Here is a 23,262-nt window from a genome sequence, read left to right on the forward strand (position 1 = left end):
ACTTAAAACAAACAAACATGGCTTCTCATGTCTATAGATTTCAGTTTTTTGCAATTAGCTGGTCTACAAAATATGGCGTTTTATTGCCTTTTGTGGGATTTGTATAGTCAACCGCACTGAGCAAAATGATTTCTGTTCTACTGTACCTTTGCAGGTCTTGCCATCTTCTTGCAAGATGTAGCCTCTTGGACAAGAGCACTGGTAGCTGCCCTCTGTATTTTTGCATATAAAGTTGCAAGGTTTAGGAGACTGAGAACATTCATCCAGATCTGAAAAAAAATTATAATTGAGAAATATTCATAATGCTATATATCTCAAATATAGCAATATGGTGTATTTTGCAATCGGATTTTATGAATCTAATATTCAAATGTGGTTTTGTTTCCAATAATGGTAACATATCTTACCAACGCAAGTTGTTCCAGTAATGTCTGTGGTATAGCCCAAGTTGCAGTGACAACGGAAAGACCCAATGGTATTTATGCACTGTCCATTTTTGCACAGGTTAGGAAGCACTTTACATTCATCAATATCTAATGCAAAGGAACAAAATGGGCTTTTTTATTATAGAAGTCATACCATTCCCATAATATAATTCTTGACTATTTCAAAATTCCTCTGCCTTTACCTCTGCCATCAGTAGTAAAGCCAGGGCCATGTGGACACATCTTCTTAAATGGTCCAGTTCCAGGAAGGGGACAGAGTTCACACTGGTTACCCCAGCCTCGCCCCACATTACAGCAGCATTCTGACTTGGTGACCATGTTGCGATTTGTAGATGAAAGTTGGCACATAGTTTGAAGCACTTCAGTGAAGCAAGATCCTTGGCGTGTGTCTAAGGACAAAAACAAATAACTTATTTGCTAATAGCTAGGAATAATTAATTACACCACAATTTTAAAGTAAAAACCTCAGGCACCTTCAAGAGCAGGAATGTTCATTTTTAAATATTCAGGTTTTATTCTTGCAGATCCTAGTATTGATTTCCATTAGTCATTTTCTGCAGTGATACAAACCCTCTAACTGATAATATTACATTTTGTGTGATGAGTAAACATTCTGCATACAACATTCAGTGGTTCCGCTGACACTCACCTACTTTAACTGTCTCTGTGTTAAGGCTGCATTCACACAATAGTCTTTCATGAACATGGACAAAATTGTGAAATTTTGCGCACATGTACGTAAGGAGCAAAAAACACTTGCAACATTTGCAGTGCCATTCATTGTCAATGGCACCCCAAACATCCAAAACAGATGCATGTTTGCAAAAACATGACAAATGCAGTAAAATGCACAGTTAGAAAACCTGTGAAGCTCAATACTCAAAAGTGCATGAGTTACTTTGCTGCATTTTTGACATGTACAACAGCTTATTAAAATGAATAGGCTGCTCTATGCATGTAGCGTGAGAAAAGCTATAACGTGAATGCAGCCTAATGCCACGTACACACGATTGGACATTCCGACAGCAAAATCCATGGGATTTTTTCCGATGGATGTTGGCTCAAACTTGTCTTGCATACACACGGTCACACAATGTTGTTGGAAATTCTGAACGTCAACAATGCAGTGACATACAATGAGCCAAGAAAATTGAAGTTCAATAGCCAGTGCGGCTCTTCGGCTTGATTTCGAGCATGCGCAGAACTTTGTGCGTCGGAATTGTTTACACACGATCGGAATTTCTGACAACAGATTTTGTTGTCGGAAAATTTGAGATCCAGATTGTTGGAAATTCCGATAGAGCCTACACACGATCAGAATTCCAGACAAAAAGCTCCCATCGAACATTTTCCGTCTGAAAATCTGACCGTGTGTACGCAGCATTTACAATGTATTGGCCAGTGGATATTCCACTGAGGTTAAATGGGCCAGTACCTCACTTTAACAATTAGGGGGAATCATATTGCTGAAAGAACCTTATGGCACTGGATTTTTGTAAGAAGGCTTTAATGAAAGTGTAATTTTGTACCATTTCTGCTGCAGTACACTTTCTGTGGCTTTCCTCTATATAAAATAGTCTGTAGTCATTGTATCAAATGAAAAGCTTTTCTATTGAAATATATGAAATTGAGTTTAATCTTCAATTAAAGGGTACTCACCAATACATTCTGTTCCAGAGGCGCTAACCTGGAAACCTTCATGGCAATCACACCTGTAACTTCCAATAGTATTCACACAGCGTCCATTGGGACAGATTCCAGGCTTTGTACGACATTCATTTTCATCTATTAAAACAGGACAACATAAAGCATTACACCATTTTTTTTTTAGGAAAGTAGATCAAGAACTGCTAATGCTCTACCTGCAATAAAAATTGTCAAAAAATAAAAAATTGTCACCCTGAAATGAAAATAAAAAAGGTATTCACTAAAACAAAAGTTAAAGAGATAACTACATAAGAATACATAGGTGGTGCATTTAATAATTGTCTCTAATAAGCAATGTTCAGTTTCTCTCTATACACATTTTATGGTCTTTGACTTACCCATGCAACCTTCCCCATCTGGGCGCCGCTGCATGCCTGGTGGGCAGATACACATGAATGTTCCAATCAGGTTCTTGCACATCATTCCTCGGGATTCACAGTCATGTAGACCTTCCGCACATTCATCCAAATCTGAAAGACACGGAAAGCTGTATGAGATGGGTGTCTTACTGGCAGACATTCACTAAAAGTACCCATTTCAGAATACTAGAAAAAATAACATAAAGCAGAAATGTTATTCTTTCTGGGCCTTACATTTGAACAATAACAAGCAAAAAATAATTCTACAGGATAAAATTAGTTGAGTAAACATCCATGGTTCTAGATAATATTATGGTTAACAAAGATCATGGAGAAAATAATGACCTGGAAAATGCCCAATAAAATTTCATACCTTTGCACATCCTGCGGTCTTCTCTCAGAGTATATCCAGATGGACATGTGCATTCATATGATCCATACGTGTTTATGCAGCGGAAAGCACACAGAAGTGGGTTTGTGCACTCATTGATATCTAAAAATAATAAATACTATAATGTAAAAATCAAATTTGTATGGGTACTTACCGCTTTCCCTAAACATTCCCAGAGCATTGTAACCATAACAGTTTTGTACAAAGAAATCAAGTGTTAAAAAGGGTAGTTCTGCTGATAATGTTTAGAGACAAGCAATTGATTCTACTCTACAGTTTACAATAGAGGCTCAGTATAATTCCATGAATTTGAAATTAGTATATCCTGATATCCTTTCACTAAGGAGCTAGATCAAAACTAGTAGAGAATTATGTGACACTAAGGGTCTGCAGTGATGAAAACTTACAGAAGTATGGTCAAAGCTTTTTCTCCTGTGCTACTTCTGCGTGTCACAGGAGTGTGGTTAGTTATGCAGTCCTGTAACCTGTTTTCAGCCAACAACGTCACGGACCCAGTCCAGGCTCTGAAAAGATCCCAACCATATGGTTGGGATCCACGCAGAGGCCTGGACCGGCAGCTAGCTCAGCCTCTCAGTGAGTCGCTGAGAGCCTGAGCCAGCTGCTCTGACCCCCTCCACAGCCTAGCACTCAAGTGAGCACTGGAGGGGCAGAGCAGAGAGCTGGTGACTGACAGTCAGGGGACTGAGAGCTGAGCGTTTAGTGGTGTCTGATTGCTCAGTTCTTGGTCTTAGAGGCAGCGGGGGACAGCTGCAGCTGGGATTGATGCTGTAGCCATCTAGGTGAATGTTTGTTTTGTTTTTGTTTTTTTAACGCTTCCCATACTTCTCTTTTAACAGTGCTTTCTTGAAATGGCCTTTTGTTTCCAAGATTGCTGCTAATGAGCTGTAAAATACAGCCTACGGTTTTTACATATCATTAAATAATAAGGAAACTGGATGCAATTAAATCGACTACAATCATTAAACACAAAAAACAAAAAACAAACATGGTGATAGGTAGATACTGATTTAGTCTAATTCCTTTGATAGATACAAAGCTGGGTCCTCTGCCATGCTGTTATCAACCCATAGCACTTGGCTGGTGCTTAAGGACAAGGGCAGTAATTTAATTTGACCCCTCTTAAAACTTCAGACCAGCCTAATGTATCATTTTTATTGTAAACTTTGTTTTCATGACACAATGAATTTCATTTTTTTGTGTAAATGTATGTGTATATATGTATATATAGTGTATATGTGTATATATATATATATATATATATATATATATATATACGCATATATATAGAATTGACACAAAATGCTTCTTGTTGTTACCTTCACAAGTCATCATTGGTCCTGGTTCGAAACCTTCATCACAAGCACACTCAAATCCTCCAACCACATTGGAGCATGTTCCATTTCCACATGGGTTTCCAATGGAGCACTCATCCGTATCTGCATAAAGCAAATTATATTTTATTTTTTAGTGTGCATTTTTAACTAATAAGCACAAACTCTGGCCATGAAATCTTTACCATGTTCACTTTGTTTGCCAGTATTTTTATTTATTACATGTTGTCTGTTTTTCTTACCAACACAGTTAACTCCTGTGTAGTCTAGATTATACCCAAAGGGGCATTCACATCGGAAAGAACCATCTGTATTAATACAGACTCCATTGACGCAAACTCCAGGGTTCTCTGCACATTCATTGACATCTAAAAAGATAAGAGAGAAGAAACTACTTCTGAGCCCAGACTTATATACAGCTACATAAATATTTCTTGTAGTGTGTGGAAAGATATGTGATAAGGGTAAAATATACACGCTCATACTTGCTGTTTGGGTTACTGACCTTCTCTGGTATCTCCAGCATTAGGTATAGAGCCCAAACCATATGGACAAAGTTCCTGAAAAGCCACTAAACAGAAAAGAAAGATAACACAATATTAAACAGTAAAAAGTAGCAATACCAACAGGCAATGGCCTATTCACACTGAACTGGAAAGCTACTGCACATTAAACAGCAGCGGCTTAGTGTGCAGCAGCTATCTGTTCTGTCTGCAGTGAGCCAGCGGTCAGGGAGATGTGATGCACATTTCAGCCCATCACACAGCCACCCTTTTTTTTTTTTTTACAAACTTTATTTGAAGTGCACAAAGGTAACACTGCTGTACAGTGACATGTGATTTCACCCGGAACTCTGCGATAAAATTCAGCACGTCTGAATTTATCACAGCTCACTGCACCACAGTTGTCTGTGTATCCTAGCGGTGACCTGTGTTAATCCAGTGTGGAAAAATGGCGGTCCCTGCACTTTATGCGAACAGGGCCTCAATCTTACTGCATCCATTAGAGAGTTAAAGTGGTTCTAAAGGCTGAAGATTTTTTACCTTCATGCATTCTATGCCATTGGCTGTCAATCGCAGCCAGTAAGGAGGTAGCGGGGGGAGGGGGGGACAAGGCCGAGCCACCCTCTGTGTGTCTCGGGAGTAGCATGTACCAGTAAGCTGCTTGCTCTGGGGGCATTCAGCAGAGAGGAGGGACCCAGAACACCTGCAAGGGGCCAGAAAACAGGAGAATGGGGGGTGCTCTATGCAAAACCATTGCACAGAACCGGTAAGTATGACATGTTTGTTATTTAAAAAAATATAAAACTGTAACCTTTACAAACCACGCAAGGATTGCAACTGAATAGCCATCCCAATTTATATTTTGAAGATTAAATCAAATATGATCAACAATGGTATAATAGTATTCACAAAGACTACATTTATCATTGAAGATATGTAGATAGTGTTTTATATGGCTACTTAAAATTTTGTTTGAAAGGATATCTGCAGTCTAATTCAATTAAAAGTGCTTATCCCTAGTGCAATCAACTACAGTAACCAATTGAAAATCACCCTTTTTTTTAAGGGGGGGGGGGGGGGTATGGGGGGGGGTTACTGCCCTTTTAAAGATTCTTCTCAACCCAACTTTTGCTTCTTTATAGATTGATGATGACATAATGAAGCTGATTTATTAAAGATATTGAAAATGTTTACACAGTAAATAATGTGAGAATGCACTTCAATTATCCAATCATTGCAGATGGTACAGAGGTTTTCTTTTCACATAATTGGATAACTGAAGTAAAATTTCATGTAAATTATTATATCAATTTCTTTGGGAATTTAGCCTCTCTTTGCAGTCTTATAATGTTCATAAAAAAAGTTTTATTTCACATAATCTCTAAATCATTTTATTACTTACAGCATATGTTATAAAATCATTAAACAAGATTTTTATCTTCATCTAGGAAAGTTTTGCATTGTTTGTGTTTTTATAATGTCTGATCAGTTCTTACCAGTTCCTTCCTGAGGACAGAGCTCACAAGGATCTCCCCAGCCCTCACCAGCCATTGTGCTACAGCAGCACTTTGATTTTGTAGTGTTGAAGGCTTTAGGCACTGAGCACTTTCCATTATCAAACTGCGTGAAGCAGAAACTCTGACGAGTATCTGTTAAAAAAAAAAAAAAATGACACAGTGTAATAACCTATACTTTATTTTAATCAATTCCTGCACATATATGGTCTGTTTCAAATAAAATTACATAATTTATATAGGACACGTGTAAAATGTGACATGCATTATTCATATACAGTTATGTATTCCTTTTAAACTAAATATTAATATATTATTATAGACACCATGGTAATTAGTCTTTGAATTTAGGTAAAAAAAATATTCTAGTAGTTACTGTATCAGACCGGCCATAGACAGCTCTAATCTTGGCCGGTTCAGCTAGCTTTCACAGTTTAAAAAAAAAACGTGGCCTGCCTGCCCGGCCATGTCACTCATTCACAGTGTCCTGTAAAAGGAAAACTATAAGGTCCAGCAGACTTTGCGGCTGTCGGCTTGTGGTTTTCAATGACCTACCACAGCGTTGTAGAGTTTAATTGTATCTGCACACAGATACACTGACAGATCTGCTGAAAACCTGCATGGCTCCAGCGATCAGCTGATCACTAGTGCAATGCTTTACAGGCTCCAAAAAATTTTTTATTTTTTTTTAACCGGCATTTATATATTTTTTTCTAAAAAGTGAACTCATCCTTTAATTTATAGTTATATGTTACACAATCTCACACTATTATCACACTACTGCAATACAGCAGCTGATATTAACTGCTATATCAGTTCTGGTATAGCTATTGTTACACTTATTGCTAATACTGAACCTCTAGGGGTTGATTAACTAAAATTGGAGGGTGCAAAATCTGGTGTAGTTCTGCATAAAAAAACAATCAGCTTCCAGGTTTTTTTGTCAAAGATTTATTGAAAAGGCTAAAGTTAGAAGCTAATTGGCTACCACTCAGCTGATGAAATTTTAGTAAATCAACCACCTGAAGTGATATAGCAAGTCATGTCATTGGTTAAGAAATATACTCCTGTGGGTATGTACGATTATGGTTTTGTTCTCACCAAAGCAACGACGCCCATTATCAGACAAGATAAATCCTGGAGGACAAATGCACTGGAAGCTGCCAGGGGTGTTACTACAGGTTCCAAAGAGACAGATGTTGGGCTCCTCATCACATTCATCAATATCTGAAAAGAAGAAATAATAATTTTTATCAGTATCTGAAAGAAAATAATGTTCCTCAAGGCAAAATTGTTTAGAACTAGTGGACATCTTTACAGTGTTGGGGCTGTAGACATAAAACTGCTTTAATCTGACTTAGTAACTAGCTACAGGATAATCTTTAGCCTTATGCGTCTAATGGCATTATTGATTCTACTTCAGACCCTTCTCAATCCTATGCACCACACAGATATACAGTACATTAGTACCATTGCTCACCAATGCAGTTGTCATTCTGTACCGCATAACCTGGAGGGCAGATACAACGGAAGGATCCTTCCAGATTTTGACATGTGCCTGGAGCGCAGGTCCCAGGTAAACTAACACACTCGTTAATATCTGAAAAAAATTAAAACAGAAAATACTCAAACACTTCTTCAAAATCTTTAAAACCATACAATTTCTGGGATGTATTATTAGCATGACTATAGTAACTGGGTAATCATTACTTTTATTAATGTTTCTGATTGGATCATTAAAATGTGTAAAGTTTGTAAAATGTGGCTTTACATAATTAGGCTTGTTGCAATGATCAAACCCAACAGTGATCTGTGAGGTTCAATAGATACATATATGAATGATAGTACTTACCAATACAATTTTTCCCATCTGGGGTGATTTCATAGCCTTCTTGACACAGACACTGGAAGGAGCCAATGTTGTTGATGCACTGTCCATTTCTGCATACTTGTCCCACAAGGGAAGAGCATTCATCTATGTCTGTGTGATGAGTCAATAAGAAATGAGCACAATCATTTCAAAGCAGTCTCCTACTTGTAAGATTTAAGAAATAAGTAAGTTCCAAAGAGCACAGGAGCAGAGCAAACACTGAAAACATACCCATGCAGTCATTGTTGTGAGTCAGTTCGAAGCCGGGGAAGCAGAGGCAGTTATAAGAGCCCACGGTGTTCTTGCAAGTACCATTGCCACAAGGCTGGCGATCACACTCATCAATATCTACAATATAATCACAAAGAAAACTTTAAATTCTGCCTCTTTTTAAGAAACAATTGCTGAACTGCAGAAGAATTGTTTTTAGCGTGATCACTCACCCATGCACATGGTTTGGTCGCCACTTGCTTTAAATCCATTGTGACAGTGGCAAATATAGCTTCCAGGTGTATCCTTACATGTTCCATGGCTGCACACATTTGGGATCTCATTACATTCATTTCGGCCTAAATGAAAAACAGCATACGATGAAGACTTAGTTTGTCAAGCTGGCACTGTGACCACACAAAGATATATTAAAGTGGCACTTTAGTGAGAAAATTAAGTCCTGCTAGATCGTTTCAAGCTGGCCCCTTTTGCTGGTATAGCTATGTAAAACATTTGAAAATAAGTGTCTATGCTGTTTAACCACTTCAATACAGGGCACTTAGAAACCTTCCTGCCCAGACCAATTTTTAGCTTTCAGCGCTGTCGCAATTTGAATGACAATTGCACAGTTATGCTACACTGTACCCAAACAAATGTTTTATCATTTTGTTCCCACAAATGGAGATTTCTTTTGGTGGTATTTAATCACCTCTGCAGTTTGTATTTTCTGCACACCAAATAAAAAAATGTTTTTCTTTGTTTCTGTTAACATTTTTTGTAAATAAGTATGTTTTCTTCAATAACGGGCACTCATATGGCTGCACTGATGGGCACCAATGAGGTGTCACCAATAAGGTGGTACTGATGAGGTGGCACTGACGTGCACTGATAAGTGGCACTGGTATGCGGCACTGATGGGCACTCATAGGTGGCACTGATGGGCACTCATAGGCGTCACTGTTGGGCACTCGTAGGCGGCACTGATGAGTACTTATGGGTGGCACTGATCGGTGGTACGGATGGGCACTGATAGGTGGCACTGATGGGTGGCACCGATGACACTGATTGGTGGCACTGATGACACTGATGGGTGGCATTGCTGGACATCACATGTTATATAATAGTACCAGTTAGCGCCCATTTGTGTTTTTGTTGTTGTTGTGATTGGGCATAATTTGCACATGTGGATGGCCATGGGGTGCATACCTGGCCATCCACAGGTTGCCCCCTTCCCTGGTGGTCCTGGCGGCTTTCCAGGTGGTCTAGTGTGGGCATCCGAGGGGGGGTTGCACTGATAAACAATCAGCGCAGACCCCCCCTGTCAGGAGAGCTGCCGATCGGCTCTCCTCTACTCGCATCTGTCAGATGCGAGTGAGGAAAAGCCGATCAACGGCTTTTCCTGTTGACATTGTGATCAGCCATGATGGGCTCGGCTGATCATGTGGTAAAGAGCCTCTGTCAGAGGCTCTTTACCAAGATCGGTGTAGTGGTGTGTCGGACTACACCGATACGCAATTAAAGACAATTGCACGGTCATGCAACACCGTGCCCTTTTTTTTTACCCCACAAATAAAGCTTTCTTTTGGTGGTATTTGATCGCCTCTGCATTTTTTTTTTGCGCTATAAACAAATAAAGAGCGACAAGTTTGAAAAAAAACACAATATTTTTTACTTTTTGCTATAATAAATATCACAATTAAACAAAAAAACTATTTTTTTTCCTCAGTTTAGGCTGATATGTATTCTACATATTTTTGGTAAAAATTTTTTTGCAATAAGCCTATATTGATTGGTTTGCGCAAAAGTTATAGCGTCTACAAAATAGGGGGATAGATTTAAGGCATGTTTATTATTTTTTAACTAGTAATGGAGATGATCTGCAATTTTTATCGTGACTGTGACATTGCGGCAGACAGATCGGACACTTTTGACAATATTTTGGGACCATTGACATTTATACAGCAATCAGTGCTATAAATAAGCACTGATTACTGTATAAATGTTACTGGCAGGCAAGGAGTTAACATGAGAAGACGATCAACGGGTCAAATGTGTTACCTAGGGAGTGATACTAACTGTGGGGGGATGGGACTGACTAGGGGAGGAGACTGATCGGTGTTCCAACATACTGGGAACATACGATCTGTCCCCTCTGTCCTGACACACAGATCCATGTCCCTGCTCTGTCACGAACGATTGGGAGTGCCCGGCAGATATCACGGCCATGGACGTAATATGACCCCCGCCCAGGATGGGAGATCCCATCTGCGGATGTCATATGACAATGAGCGGGTACTGAAGTGGTTAAAATCCAGTAATACATGGTCTCACCCCGCTCTGCACATGCTCAGTCTATATCTGTGCTGAAAATGAATACGTAGATCTGCTGACAGCCTAACAATTTACTGCTACTCAGGGGCTCAGCAAAATGGCAGCCTCCAGCAAGAAGAAACCAGAACAATGCTGGAAGTAATTTCCAGCACGCACTAATTTTGGTAGCATAATTGTTGATGTGGAATGCATGTCTCTTGCTAAAGAGCATTATTTTTTTATCAAGTTGTACAGGGTTTAAGACTTACCAACACAAGCTCCACTAGGTGAGAGCTTGTATCCACTTGAACATTCACAGCGGTATGAGCCTGGGATGTTAATGCAATCTGCATTCATCTGGCACAGGTTCTCTCCACTGCTGCACTCATCAATGTCTGCAAACAGAAGCACAATACTCATCAATACCATATCTGGCCCATTTCCACTCAATAAAAACATTTTTCGAAAGCCTTATGATATTGACGTAAGCATGCAGAATAATGTTGTGCATTATTCTACAGTAGTTTACAGTTTCCAAGAGAAAATTGAGAAGTTCCTAACAAACCTTCACAGATAAGAAGAATGTTGTTGTAGCTGAATCCCATTGGACATTCACAGCGGAAGCTTCCAATCTGGTTGATGCAAACACCATTGGTGCAAATTGCTGGGATTTCACTGCACTCATCGATATCTGAACATGAGAAATATTTATAGATCAGTTCCTAGTCTACCACAAAATCACTATCAGAAACATAATTTCAAGAAATACAACTGTCTTACCCATAGGTTTACCAGTTCGGATATCAATAATAAAACCAGGTGCTTGGTTTCCACAGAGAACTTGGTATTCAGCTAAATGGAAGAAAAATACAAAGTTGATGAATATGAGGAGGGGCAAGAAAACAGTATCACATAAAATGGTTTAAAAGCATCAAACTGAGGTTTCATCCTGCATGCAAGGTAGTACTGAGGTACAATCTAGATCTTTTCAGTTGATTCATGAACACACGTGCATTGTGAAAACAGTCATAGCACCATGCTTACTTGTTACCTCTAAATACTAGTAGTTGGCAGGAAAAATCCAGCATGGGCAATGATATTTCGTGTAGGGTTGTCCCAAGATACCCAGAGACTTATTAATAGTCTTCCAATCCAGGTAGAATCTTTTGGATCATCTAATGCCCATGAGTATGTTCGATCTTTGATTTCACAAGTTATATTTTCCATATACTGCACTGATGGTGGCCGATAGATTTGAAAGGTATTCAGTTAAAAAAAATAGCTCTATAATATTAAGATGTATTTGTGGTTTTGGATGTTCAGTTAGCCAATAGGGTGAAAAGGAATGCTCCAACCGCTATTCTGACATGAGGACTAATCCAATATTTTAGGATATGTGATTGGATAAGAAAATATTTTCTGTTCTAAGAAGGTTCTACTATGCTATGCACTGCTTCATGGGAGTGTTTTTTGTTTCCTTTAGTTCCTCTTCACCATAACCTTCTGGGTTATATAATGTCTTATAAGTTAAGTGTAATATTTAACTTGCTATAATTTTTTTTAAGAACCTTTAGGATAAGTGTAATGATGATATAGGACTTACCACTGGCTGGCACGGGACATGGCTCACAAGGTTTATTCCAGGCTTTTCCAATGTTGTAGGAACAGCAGCACATTTTCTTTGTCATGTTTGTAGACAGTTCATTCTCGCATGTATCATTGTAGTTGCGATAACAGACGCTTTTCCTCATATCTGTGATGCAAGGGTTAGATCAGCAGTGGGTTAATAGCACTGGCATTCTTGCTTTTTTATATCACTACTGTACAACATCATATACTGGTGTCTTAGATATAACCAAGAAATATGGGTCACATAATTGTTATTTTACAAGCATATAAGAAATTAGTACATAAAGTTGGCTGCACACATTACAGTCTACTTAGGGCACTCACACTCTCAGGCGTTGGTGGTAAAACTTTGCAATTTTGAGCTAGTGGGGCGCCTTTAACCCCTGCTAGCAGCTGATAAAGGGTTAAAAGCGCCAGCAAAGCAATGCCGCAGAGGTGCTTTTTCAGCACTTCGGCGGCGCTGCCGATTGATTTTAATGGCCAGGGATGCTTTAGGAGAGGTGTATACACCACTCCTAAAGCGCCTCAATGAAGCTGCTAGCAGGACTTTTTTTGACATCCTGCCAGCTCACCACTCCAATGTGAAAGCACTCAGACTTTTACATTGGAGTGACAGAAGAGGCGCTTTGCCGGTGCTATTTTTAGCACTATAGCATCTGTAAAGCAACACAGTGTGAAAGGGGTCTTATAGTTATAGTATATTTTAACTTACCTTAAAAAGTGAATATTTGATATGCTATAGGGAACATCTAGAAATGTTAGCTATGCCTAAAAAGTGGCCTGAAAGATTTACCTTTGTCTGGAATCTCTCCTTAAAAAAAAGCAGTGCACTCCCTGGTATGTGAGGATACCTAGGCATGTCTGTGCCTGCCACCTCACAGTTGTGTAACATGGGATGTTAAGAACTGCTCTCTCTGACTGCTACTCTTAGCAGATTTTTACTGATATTTGGTGATTTCAGTGTTGTACTGTTCACTGTTCTCTGACACAGGGAAGCAAAGCCCTGCTTCTGCAAAAATGGTCACTGCACAGTCCAGGACAAGGTACAGTAATGGGCCGTACACATCGTCCAAATATCAGACAGTATCAGCCAGTTCAAAGGAAACTGATCGACATATGGCCGGTATGTACAGCAGCCAGTCCGACAGAAGTCAGCTGAAAGTTCGGCTTCTGTTGAAAGGACATGGCCGAAAAATGTCTGCCGATTGGCATCCAATCAGTGCACTCAGCCCTGACTGGTGTATTCCGGCGGGGGGCTGTCCCCCTGTCAGAACACAATAGCTCAGCAGGGGAGACTGCTGTATAACATTGGATTGTTAGCACATGCTCTCCTCCTGAGCACTCAAGTTTTTATTTCGTTCAGCCCACTGGGTTGGACTAGGTTTTAGTCATTAATGGAGCAAGATCAGCTGCAGGTAAACCACAGGCAATACTACTGACTAGTCATTTGTCCTCTGACTGCCTTTTTTAGGATCAGCTTCCAGAATTCAGTTCCTCTTTAAGTATCATGAACTCCTCTAGCAAAACAATACATAGATTGTATATTCAATCAGAAAGGTTTTTGCATTTTACAATTTTTAATATGTTTTACTAATCTCATAGATCAAATCTGAGCAAAATCTGACAGAGAGAGGTCATCTTTAGAGTGTTATGCCACATACACATGATTGGATTTTCCGAGGGAAATGTTGGATGTGAGCTTGTTGGCGGTAAGTCTAACCGTGTGTATGCTCCATCGGACATTTGTTGTCAGACTTTCCGCCAAGAAATGTTGGCTAGCATGCTCTCAAATTTTCTGCCAACAAATGTGTGTTGTCAGACTTTTCAATCGTGTGTACACATGTCTGTCGGACAAAATCCAGAGTACAAACACGCATGCCAAGTTCAGTGATGATTCCATTTTAAAATATATATAATAAATTGTGAAGTGTTCAAAATAGTAGAGTTAGGCTTGGGTTTATATGTTGTTATGGAGTATGTTGCGTTGTAACCTATTACATATGTGATATACTTTGGCAAATGTGAACACATCAAATAAGGATTCTAATAACAACACAGAAGCTAAACAGACAAATGTAATGCATAGATCTCAGATATCATTAATAATACATACCCATGCAATTGTTTCCTCCGTTGACTTGCATATACTCTGGAGGGCAAACACAGGTATAGTTCCCAAGTGTGTTATAACAAGTACCCGGTCCACAGATTCCAATGTGAGCAGAGCACTCATCAATGTCTAGAAAAAGTTTGTATATTTCAGTTGCAATAATGGATAAAGACTGTACAAAAGGCAGTAAAAATAATATAAAACAATATATTACTACTTCCATCATGTTACTTTTTTTTTTTTTTTTTTTTTTTTAAGATTGTCTACATGAAAATGTATTTCATCACCAAGTTATAATTAGCTATTAAGATGCATGAAGTAAGTTTAATACCTTCACAGATGCGGGTTTCCTCATTCAGGTAGTAGCCAAGTGGACACTCGCACTGGAAACTTCCAAAAGTGTTTACACAGTTGCCACCCTGACACAGGCCAGGAAGTTCCTGGCATTCATCAATATCTATATGGATGAAATCATACATAAATTGATTAAAAATAAAATGATGTCCACTAAAATAGTGGATCCATTGCACGTGTCAGCCCCTGCTGTAACATCCTACTGAAGGAAAGAGATTTGTGGCAGTATGTGCAAATGAAAAACAAATGGGTATTCTCCGGATACCTAAATGGTCATGCTGGCAATACACAAGGAGGTTCACAGTGAACACTGACCAAATATTGGATTTTTGTCTATGGGCAACCATTTAGTATTACCTGTGGAGTATATTTATTTACAACACTTCTCTACATAAGGGTAAGGAAACCACTGTACTGGCCAAAAGGAAAGTGTTTTTGGTAGCAGATATGTGTCCCCTCTTTTTGTGTGGCAGATACTTGGCCCTTTAAAAAATACAGCAAAAAAGTATTTATCGTTGTGCCCTGATGGTGACTAAGTGGCAGTCACCACACTATGGGGTTGATTTACTAAAACTGGAGAGTGCAAACTCTAGTGCAGCTATGCATGGTAGCCAATCACCTTCTAACCAGCTTGTTCAGTTAAACTTTTAACTGGAAGCTAAATTGGTTTCTTTGCACAGTTGCACCGGATTTTGCACTCTCCGGTTTTAATAAATGAACCTCCATGTGTGACCAAACCCACAAGGGAGGAGGGGACTGATGAGCAGGAAGCACAAAGAAAATAAGGGATGTTAAGAGTGTGCCAGGAAGCTCCATTTCTTTTCTTGATATGGGTGCCTGTTTTGCTGCATACAAGCCTTTTGAATTTAATAAAGGACTAACTTGTTTCTAGAAGCAGAACCAGTATATAATACCAGTAGAGCCCATATATACACATATGGGAATATAGCCCATATGTGTATAGCAGGAGTGTGCATATAACAAAAACTAGATAGGGTCATTAGGAAGTATACATTGTGTTTACAAATGAATAGTTAATAGATATCTGGATTAATATAAATGGAAATTTGTGAAAGAGATAAATGATTTGTAATTATTTCCAGTGATTTTAAAAGTGCTACAGGTAAAAAAAAAAAAACAGTGAATATTAGTAGCCTTAAATGAAAAGCTATACTCTATACCAGTGATGGCGAACCTTGGCACCCCAGATGTTTTGGAACTACATTTCCCATGATGCTCATGCACACTGCAGTGTAGTGGAGCATCATGGGTAATGTAGTTCCAAAACATCTGGGGTGCCAAGGTTTGCCATCACTGCTCTATACCCTTGAACAGGCATCAGCTGGGATGAGATCACAGGTTGTGGAAGACAACTGAAATTTACAGATTATTGAAGAAGGCAGTTTTCCCAAGGTAAGGTTTGATGTTAATCAGAATTAAGGGTCCCATTTATTTAGTCCCTGTGACATTGCTAGGCCTTGCCACTATGTTAAAAGAGGTAAATATTACACAGGGTTTTCAAGGATGCAGATTGAGGGCTTGGAATATTGATTGAGTGGAAAAAATGTTTTTCAGTTTTCCCGGGGTTTTGTAATTTCCGAATTGGGCACTGCAGCTCAAAGACTTCAAAGAGTCTTGGGAGGGATGAAGCCTCTAATCCTGTGTGCAGGTCATTCTGGAGACCAGCAGACTTTGTGTGTAGGTGTGCACAGTTGTTATAAACAAGGGTAGTAGTTCAGGGATCCATACAGCAAATAGGAGATTATTTGCCAATGTCAGGACATTGGCCAGTGCAGCAAGAAGGTGCAAGAAAGCTGAGAATGTAGAGAGAAAGATAGCAAGAAAGCTGAGAACGTAGAGAGAGCTATGTGCAATGGTTCCAATGGAGCATAGCAGTGCTGTGAGTTGGTCTGATTAACAAGGGAAAAGGCCTAGACTTGAAACTTAAATACATTTTCTTGTGTTGGAATGGTGGAAAGCCCTGCAAGGGCAATTGTTTTTTAAAGAGGAAGTAAACCCTGATGGGTTTACTTCCTCTTTTTTTCCCTGCAAAGGTAAAGCATAATGGACTACTATGCATCGCATAGTAGCTCATTATGTGTCACTTACCTGACACAGGAGCCAGCGAAGTCGCCGCTGTCACCTGTAGTCCGCCGCATCCATCTTGGTTGTGGCGTCTCTCGCAGCTCCGACGAATGACAGCGGAGAAGCCGCGATGACGTCACTCCCGCGCATGCGCACGGGAGTCGCGTCTCGGAGCTCCGACGCTGCCATTCGGCGGAGCCGCGATGACGTCACTCCCGCGCATGCGCACGGGAGTCGACAAATTAGGCAAATCCATTCTTGGACTTGCCGCATTTAGTGCGCCTGCGCGCCGCTGTCTACGGCGCATGCGCCGTAGACAGCGGTGGCCATTTTCGGGCAAATATCTCCTAAACCATATAGGTTTAGGAGATATTACTTGGACCTACAGGTAAGCCTTAATCTAGGCTTACCTGTAGGTCAAAGTTGTTTGGAAGGGTTTACTTCCATTTTAACTATTACTTACGTCTGTGAATAAAAGAAGACCATCAATCCCTAAACACTATTTGCGGGCTGCAGTTTACTCATTGGGAAGCACTACACTTGAGCAACCCCCCCCCCCAGAACACAAAATGTAGACTTACCTTCTAAAATAACTGTTATAGGATTTGGCCTGAATCCCTCTCCTCCTGGGCAGAGTGTTTTATATTCAGCTGAAACACAATGAATATAAGTATATTAGCTATTTACCTTATTTTATGGTTTAGAAACAACAAACAAAATAGTGAACTAAAATAAAAAAAAATAGGTTACCCTATATTAAAATATATATCCTAAAATAAGCCTTAACTTACTAGAGTTGGCAAGAGGGCAACTTTCACAAGGGTTACCCCAGGCACGTCCCAAGGAGCAACAGCAGGATGCTCGGGTAACGCCAACTCCAATCTCAGCACTACAAGCTAGGCTAGCATCTCCCCTTGTCAGGGTTTCCAAATAGCAGTTTCCAACACGAGTATCTGTGCATTGGGGGAAAGGACATTCGTCAGTAATTTACAAGGCATATACAACAACAGATAAACTTTTTTGATCACAGAGAGGGTTCACTTACCAACACAACCAACTCCAGTGGGATTTAATTCAAAGTCCTGTGGGCAGTTGCACAAGTAGCTTCCTGGAGTGTTCACACACAAGCCATTGATACAGTTCACTGGGTCAGCACATTCATTAACATCTAGAAATTAGAAACATAGGTTATAAATTGTAAAGTATGTTTTTTTTAATACTCTAGCAGCTGCTCCACGTCCATCTTTGCTTACTAATGATTTTCATTACAAACACTTTCATGGTTTTATATAACTTTTGGTGTATTATGTATAAATGTTCTTAGCGTAAAATGACTTTTAACATCTACCCAGCCACTGACTAAGCAAAGTCATAATGGGTGGCACAGTTTCACTTTGTAAAAGGTGTTCTGAAAGTGTGTTTTCCCTAATGACAGCAACTAACAGAAAACAAACAAGGATCTAATGGAAGAAATTACTGGATAATGACGATTGAACTGGACATGCTAATCACTTGTCAAGCCAGTGTTATTTTTAAGCATTGTTCATTTTGCTCAAGCCTGTACACATATGCCACAAAAAGGGCAATTGCCATTTATCCAAAACACCCACCGAACACACCCAAAACACTTGGACTGCATATTCAAAAAGTTATTGAGGTGTTCATGTTGTGACACGCAGCATTGTCAAACAGAGAATATCCCGTTAAGCTGGCACAGGAAATTTAAAAGATAAGAATAAGGGATTTGTTTCCTCTTTAGAACCAAAACTACAAGACGTTGTGACATGCTGTATTTGATGGACAAAGGCCTTTTACACCACAGTTTGTTATTTACTATATACTGCTAATATCAGACAAATAAATTGTTTTACTAAATGCACACTTAACATAAATTTCAGTGTTGCTTTTTTTTTCTAATTGAGGGTTATAATAAAATACTAACATTTATAATATAGGAGAATATCTTACCTGTACAGTTTCCTCCACTTCTGTCAAGCTCATAACCATCATCACAGACACATCGGAACATTCCTGGCAGATTCTGGCATGTCCCAAAGACACAAATGTTCTGAAACGTGCACTCATCAATATCTAAAAGTACATTTAGCAGAGAGCCAAATCAATAAACCGATACAAAATAAATACATAAAATGTACCAAAATAAATAAGTCAGCTTGTTATCCACTTCAAAGCTTACTTTCCTAAAAAATGCTAGAATAAAATGTTTATCAGTCTTGTGTCTTTTACTTTTGATAGGAATGTTAGTATTTAGGTATTTAAATGTCCCACAAACCTTGACAAGCCTTGCTGTCCTCAGTAGGAGTAAATCCCATTTCACACTCGCAGCGGTAACCTCCGGGCGCATTTAAGCAGTGACCGTTATCACACAGGTTTACATTGTCCGCACACTCATCAACATCTGTAATTGACAGCATGATTATCATCAGAGGGTGACATGAAAAAAATGAATTTAGATTACAAGTGAGCAAGCTATTACAATTAGAGTAATCACTTTGATTTAAATAATATAAAACAATATGGATTGTCTTTAAAGGAGTAAGTGCTTAATTAGCACTATTCAGTATGGAATCAGTTCCTCATTTTACAGCTGTGACTTACCAATACTAAATGGACAAATTAAATATTATATACAAACAGGTCTTCTGTACCTGAGCAAGTAAAGCCATCTCCATTGAAACCTTCATTGCATGTGCATCTGTATGAGCCAGGAGTGTTCACGCAGTTGGCATTTATGTTACAGTTATGGTCCTCTGTGGTGCATTCATTAAGATCTAAAAAGCACAAAATTGATAGTTATTTTATTTTATAATAAGTATTACCAGGTTTAAACATATATTTTGTATCTTTTAATTAAATTAAATATAAAATATTGCATATGGATAGTTATCATTCACTGTTTACAGCCAGCTGTGATGCTCTAAGCCAACATTTTCCAACCAGGGTTTCATAGAACCCTAGGGTTCCTCCAGAAGTCGTTAGGGGTTCCTTGAGCAATGAGCAATTACTGCCTCTCAAATAAGTTTCCAATGAGACCCATTATCTTTTTAGCTATCTGTCAGGGGGTATTCTTCTCAATGGCCACAAATGTAAAGATAATAAGTAAGATTTATACATATAATTAAAAAAAAGAATATGTTCTCTTAAACCTCAGGGAATTTAATAGACCTTTGATAACTGTCAACTGTGCAGGGAGAGTTAAATTCTGAAATAAATTTTCCCCACCAGTTTCGGTGCTTATTTAGCTGTGGTTAACAGGGAGGAGACACCACTGGTGCTTTATTATCTTGGAAATATGGGAGGAGGGTAGTAATGATTAGACATCTTTAAACCTGTCTTATCATTAATTCTTCACATCATATTGATGAGCTGCAGCTTAGTGTGAAAGACAAAGGGAATCCCTAAGGGCTCACCCACATCTACACATGTGCATCACTATGCATGCAGCATACACATGGAAAAGTGTAAAACAACCTAAATCTGAATACTGATATTTCTGCAAAATAAATAGTGATGAACAAATGTTATAAACTTACACCTTTCTTAGTTCACAGCAGTGTTAACAGGTGTAATTTATAATATTTATACCTTCCCAATACATAATATAGAACAAAAAAGTAAAAAAATCCAAACCTGCATGTTTTGCAGAGTAGCTAACTACGGTCATCTGCACTAAGATGCTGTATTTAGCTTCTTTGCTTATCACATGTAATCTACTTTTCTTGAATTAACAGCCTGATCACAACATTGTGGTGCAGTAACACATATGTTACAACAATGCATGTTAGCACCCATTGTTGCCATGATGTGCTATTCATTTTGAACTGCTTTTTAAGCGCACTGTCATTCCAGTGCAACTCAGCACATTGCAAAGCTCTAAAGTACTTTGTGGTGTGTTGTCGAAAATGTTGCATGAACAAATTTGGGTTTGTTGTGGTGCATTAGGCAGGCTTTAAATGGACTTCCTGAATTCAATACTTAACGTGTGCCACAATGTGCATTAAAGCACATGCATTTAAAATACTGCATCAGACCAGGCTGGCATGAATCTACTGTAAATGGGTCAAGGTGATACCCCTTTAACAATACAGTTTCAATTATACATGTGCTTTGTGTTAAGTTTTGTATTTTAAAACATACAATTAACATATTTGAAATTTCACCTACCAACACATTTAAGGCCATCTCCAACCCAACCTGTTCGACATTTGCATTTAAAGCTTCCAGGTACATTGACGCAAGATGCGTGTACATCACAGTTGTGTGCTCCTATTTCACATTCATCGACATCTAAAGAAAAAGTAAATAAAAAACATTTAAGCAGTTGTATATTTTACCAGTTTAAATCCAGTATCGAAACTTCTTGATAATGCATATATGCAAGTTCTCCATCATACAATATACAAGCTTTCCCTACTAATTATGTGTGTGCATATGTTTTGCTTACTACCACCTGTTGGCTAAATTTTTATTTTTTTTTTAAAGAAAAGCAAGGGAAGTTCACAGGCCCTTACCTTTTTTTTTTGTACTTTTGGTGGGGAGCGGGTTAACTCAATAACCCTACTCAGCGATGGTGTGTTCAAAAATTGAAAAAAAAATTGGAAAAATAAAATTCATACACATATTCCAGGGCATAGAGGCATTGGTGCATAGTATTTTTTTGAAATAATATATATTATAATTATACTGTGGCTACAATTTTTACAGCTTCATCTTGGACCAATGTAAGTGTGCAATGTGTCATATCTGTGGGATCAACGTGGAAGCTGGAAATTACTGTAGTAGACATCGCTACTACACACAGGAGATCACCCGCTAGGCACAGGTACCGTTCAGAGAATACTTTGAATTGTCTCACTGAATGCAAAGTTTTCTCTTATTGGATGAAGTGAAGATTGTGACATTACCTCTTTGCATCTCCACCTTGTCCAACCAGCGAACACTTTGCGTTCAATGAAAAGATACAAAGCAATCCTGAATGGCGACCTCCTGTCGAACACAAGATTTCGCCATTTAGGAACGCTTTGTATTTTCTCATACTCATACTGAATGTATGCAGCAAAGAAGCCTCTTAGTATGAGATTTGGAAGCTAGTGATGGTTACTATAGTAGCAGTGTCCACTGAAGTGATTTCCAACTTTCAGAGGGTGTCCACAAGTACATTAGTCCAAGCTAAAACATGTAAATATTTAAAAATTGCCATACCTAAACTTCAGCATTGAGTACAACAATTGTTACTACACTACAGGTATTTTAAATGCTTACTTGCAGCAAGTAAAACAAGAAATATCTCCAATAGGACAAAGATGGAAAAAAAAACCTGACAGGGGTTATAACCCTCTCTTACCCAAAATTATAAAAACAAGTTTTGCCTATAGTTCTACTTTAAATGTCAGTTCCCAAACATAGTCCCCTCCCTCCTGGCTCACCATAGCCCTCTCTTCTTCTGGGAGTGTAATTACTGTATGTGATTGCCCAAGCTCCCTTCATAACTCTAAGTAGGAATTTTGGAGGTCTACATAAGGAAGACCATAACAGGCAAATAACATGCTTAAAATACATCACAGGCACATATCCTTTTATGGGAAGATTGTTGTTGAAATATATGGTCTGTTTGACAGGATCTCTTTAAAATGTTAGAATGTTTCAAGTTAAGCCTTTATATCTAAATTTGCTAGGAAAGTTATGATGTTCAAATAAATTAAAATGACAAACCGAATATAAAAGCCTTTTTACACATCAAGCTTGTATACATAAAATATGCATACACATTTTGAATTTTTAAACAATACAGATGCAGAATTGCCTTTTACCTGTGCATCCCGTGGTTCCCTTCTTCACAAAGTAACCCAGCTGACAGTGACAGATGAAAGAACCTTTAGTGTTCTCACACTCTCCATGCAGGCAGATGTTGGGGTTCAGGTCACACTCATTAACATCTATAGAGAAGACATAAAATGGTAAGGCTGATTGATACGAAGATCTACAAACAAATAAAGCTTCCGAACTTCAGCTATTCTACAGAGCCATTAAACCATACAGAGGCAGAAAGCAAAAAGCCGCTGTAGACAAATGTGAATATGTTCTTACCTATACACGTCTTCATGTCTAGGGAAGCCATGAAGCCATCAAAGCACAAGCAGCGATACTCTCCAGGGATATTGGTACACTGCCCTCCATCACAGATATCTGGGTTGTCCTCACATTCATCAATATCTAAAAAAAAAAATGCATATAAGCACACTGATTAAAACAAACTTCCTAACAAAGATAGGGCATCAAAGAAATATAAGGACATTTATATACAGCAGTTATAATTGGCAGCAAATACGTTTTCCGTACAAATTCAAATCAGTCCAATAGTTTGCAGATAAGTTACTGAATTATTGACTTAGAAAAATGTG

At 38.7% G+C, this 23,262-nt stretch overlaps 1 protein-coding gene across 1 annotated transcript in view; it reads right to left on the reverse strand.

The window, feature by feature from the left end:
• Positions 1-23,262, reverse strand: part of LOC143974655 (fibrillin-2-like) — a 214,387-nt gene that overhangs the window by 12,395 nt on the left and 178,730 nt on the right. The window contains exons 30-59 of the mRNA XM_077476264.1: positions 22,949-23,074; positions 22,672-22,797; positions 21,026-21,148; positions 19,510-19,632; positions 19,134-19,259; positions 18,809-18,931; positions 17,886-18,008; positions 17,632-17,793; positions 17,422-17,490; positions 14,733-14,858; positions 14,405-14,530; positions 12,266-12,415; positions 11,443-11,514; positions 11,228-11,353; positions 10,932-11,057; positions 8,586-8,711; positions 8,374-8,490; positions 8,125-8,253; positions 7,753-7,872; positions 7,374-7,499; positions 6,255-6,407; positions 4,761-4,826; positions 4,498-4,623; positions 4,241-4,360; positions 2,886-3,005; positions 2,492-2,623; positions 2,106-2,231; positions 629-835; positions 408-533; positions 147-269 (exon numbers count right to left, since the gene is read on the reverse strand). Of these exons, the coding sequence (XP_077332390.1) occupies positions 147-269; positions 408-533; positions 629-835; positions 2,106-2,231; positions 2,492-2,623; positions 2,886-3,005; positions 4,241-4,360; positions 4,498-4,623; positions 4,761-4,826; positions 6,255-6,407; positions 7,374-7,499; positions 7,753-7,872; positions 8,125-8,253; positions 8,374-8,490; positions 8,586-8,711; positions 10,932-11,057; positions 11,228-11,353; positions 11,443-11,514; positions 12,266-12,415; positions 14,405-14,530; positions 14,733-14,858; positions 17,422-17,490; positions 17,632-17,793; positions 17,886-18,008; positions 18,809-18,931; positions 19,134-19,259; positions 19,510-19,632; positions 21,026-21,148; positions 22,672-22,797; positions 22,949-23,074 (3,744 nt within the window). The remainder of the gene's footprint in view (positions 1-146; positions 270-407; positions 534-628; positions 836-2,105; positions 2,232-2,491; positions 2,624-2,885; positions 3,006-4,240; positions 4,361-4,497; positions 4,624-4,760; positions 4,827-6,254; positions 6,408-7,373; positions 7,500-7,752; positions 7,873-8,124; positions 8,254-8,373; positions 8,491-8,585; positions 8,712-10,931; positions 11,058-11,227; positions 11,354-11,442; positions 11,515-12,265; positions 12,416-14,404; positions 14,531-14,732; positions 14,859-17,421; positions 17,491-17,631; positions 17,794-17,885; positions 18,009-18,808; positions 18,932-19,133; positions 19,260-19,509; positions 19,633-21,025; positions 21,149-22,671; positions 22,798-22,948; positions 23,075-23,262) is intronic.

This window comes from Lithobates pipiens, unplaced genomic scaffold (genome assembly GCF_037356315.1).
Source record: "Lithobates pipiens isolate NorthernLeopardFrog02 unplaced genomic scaffold, aLitPip1_a1.2 Scaffold_13, whole genome shotgun sequence".
NCBI lineage: Eukaryota > Metazoa > Chordata > Amphibia > Anura > Ranidae > Lithobates > Lithobates pipiens.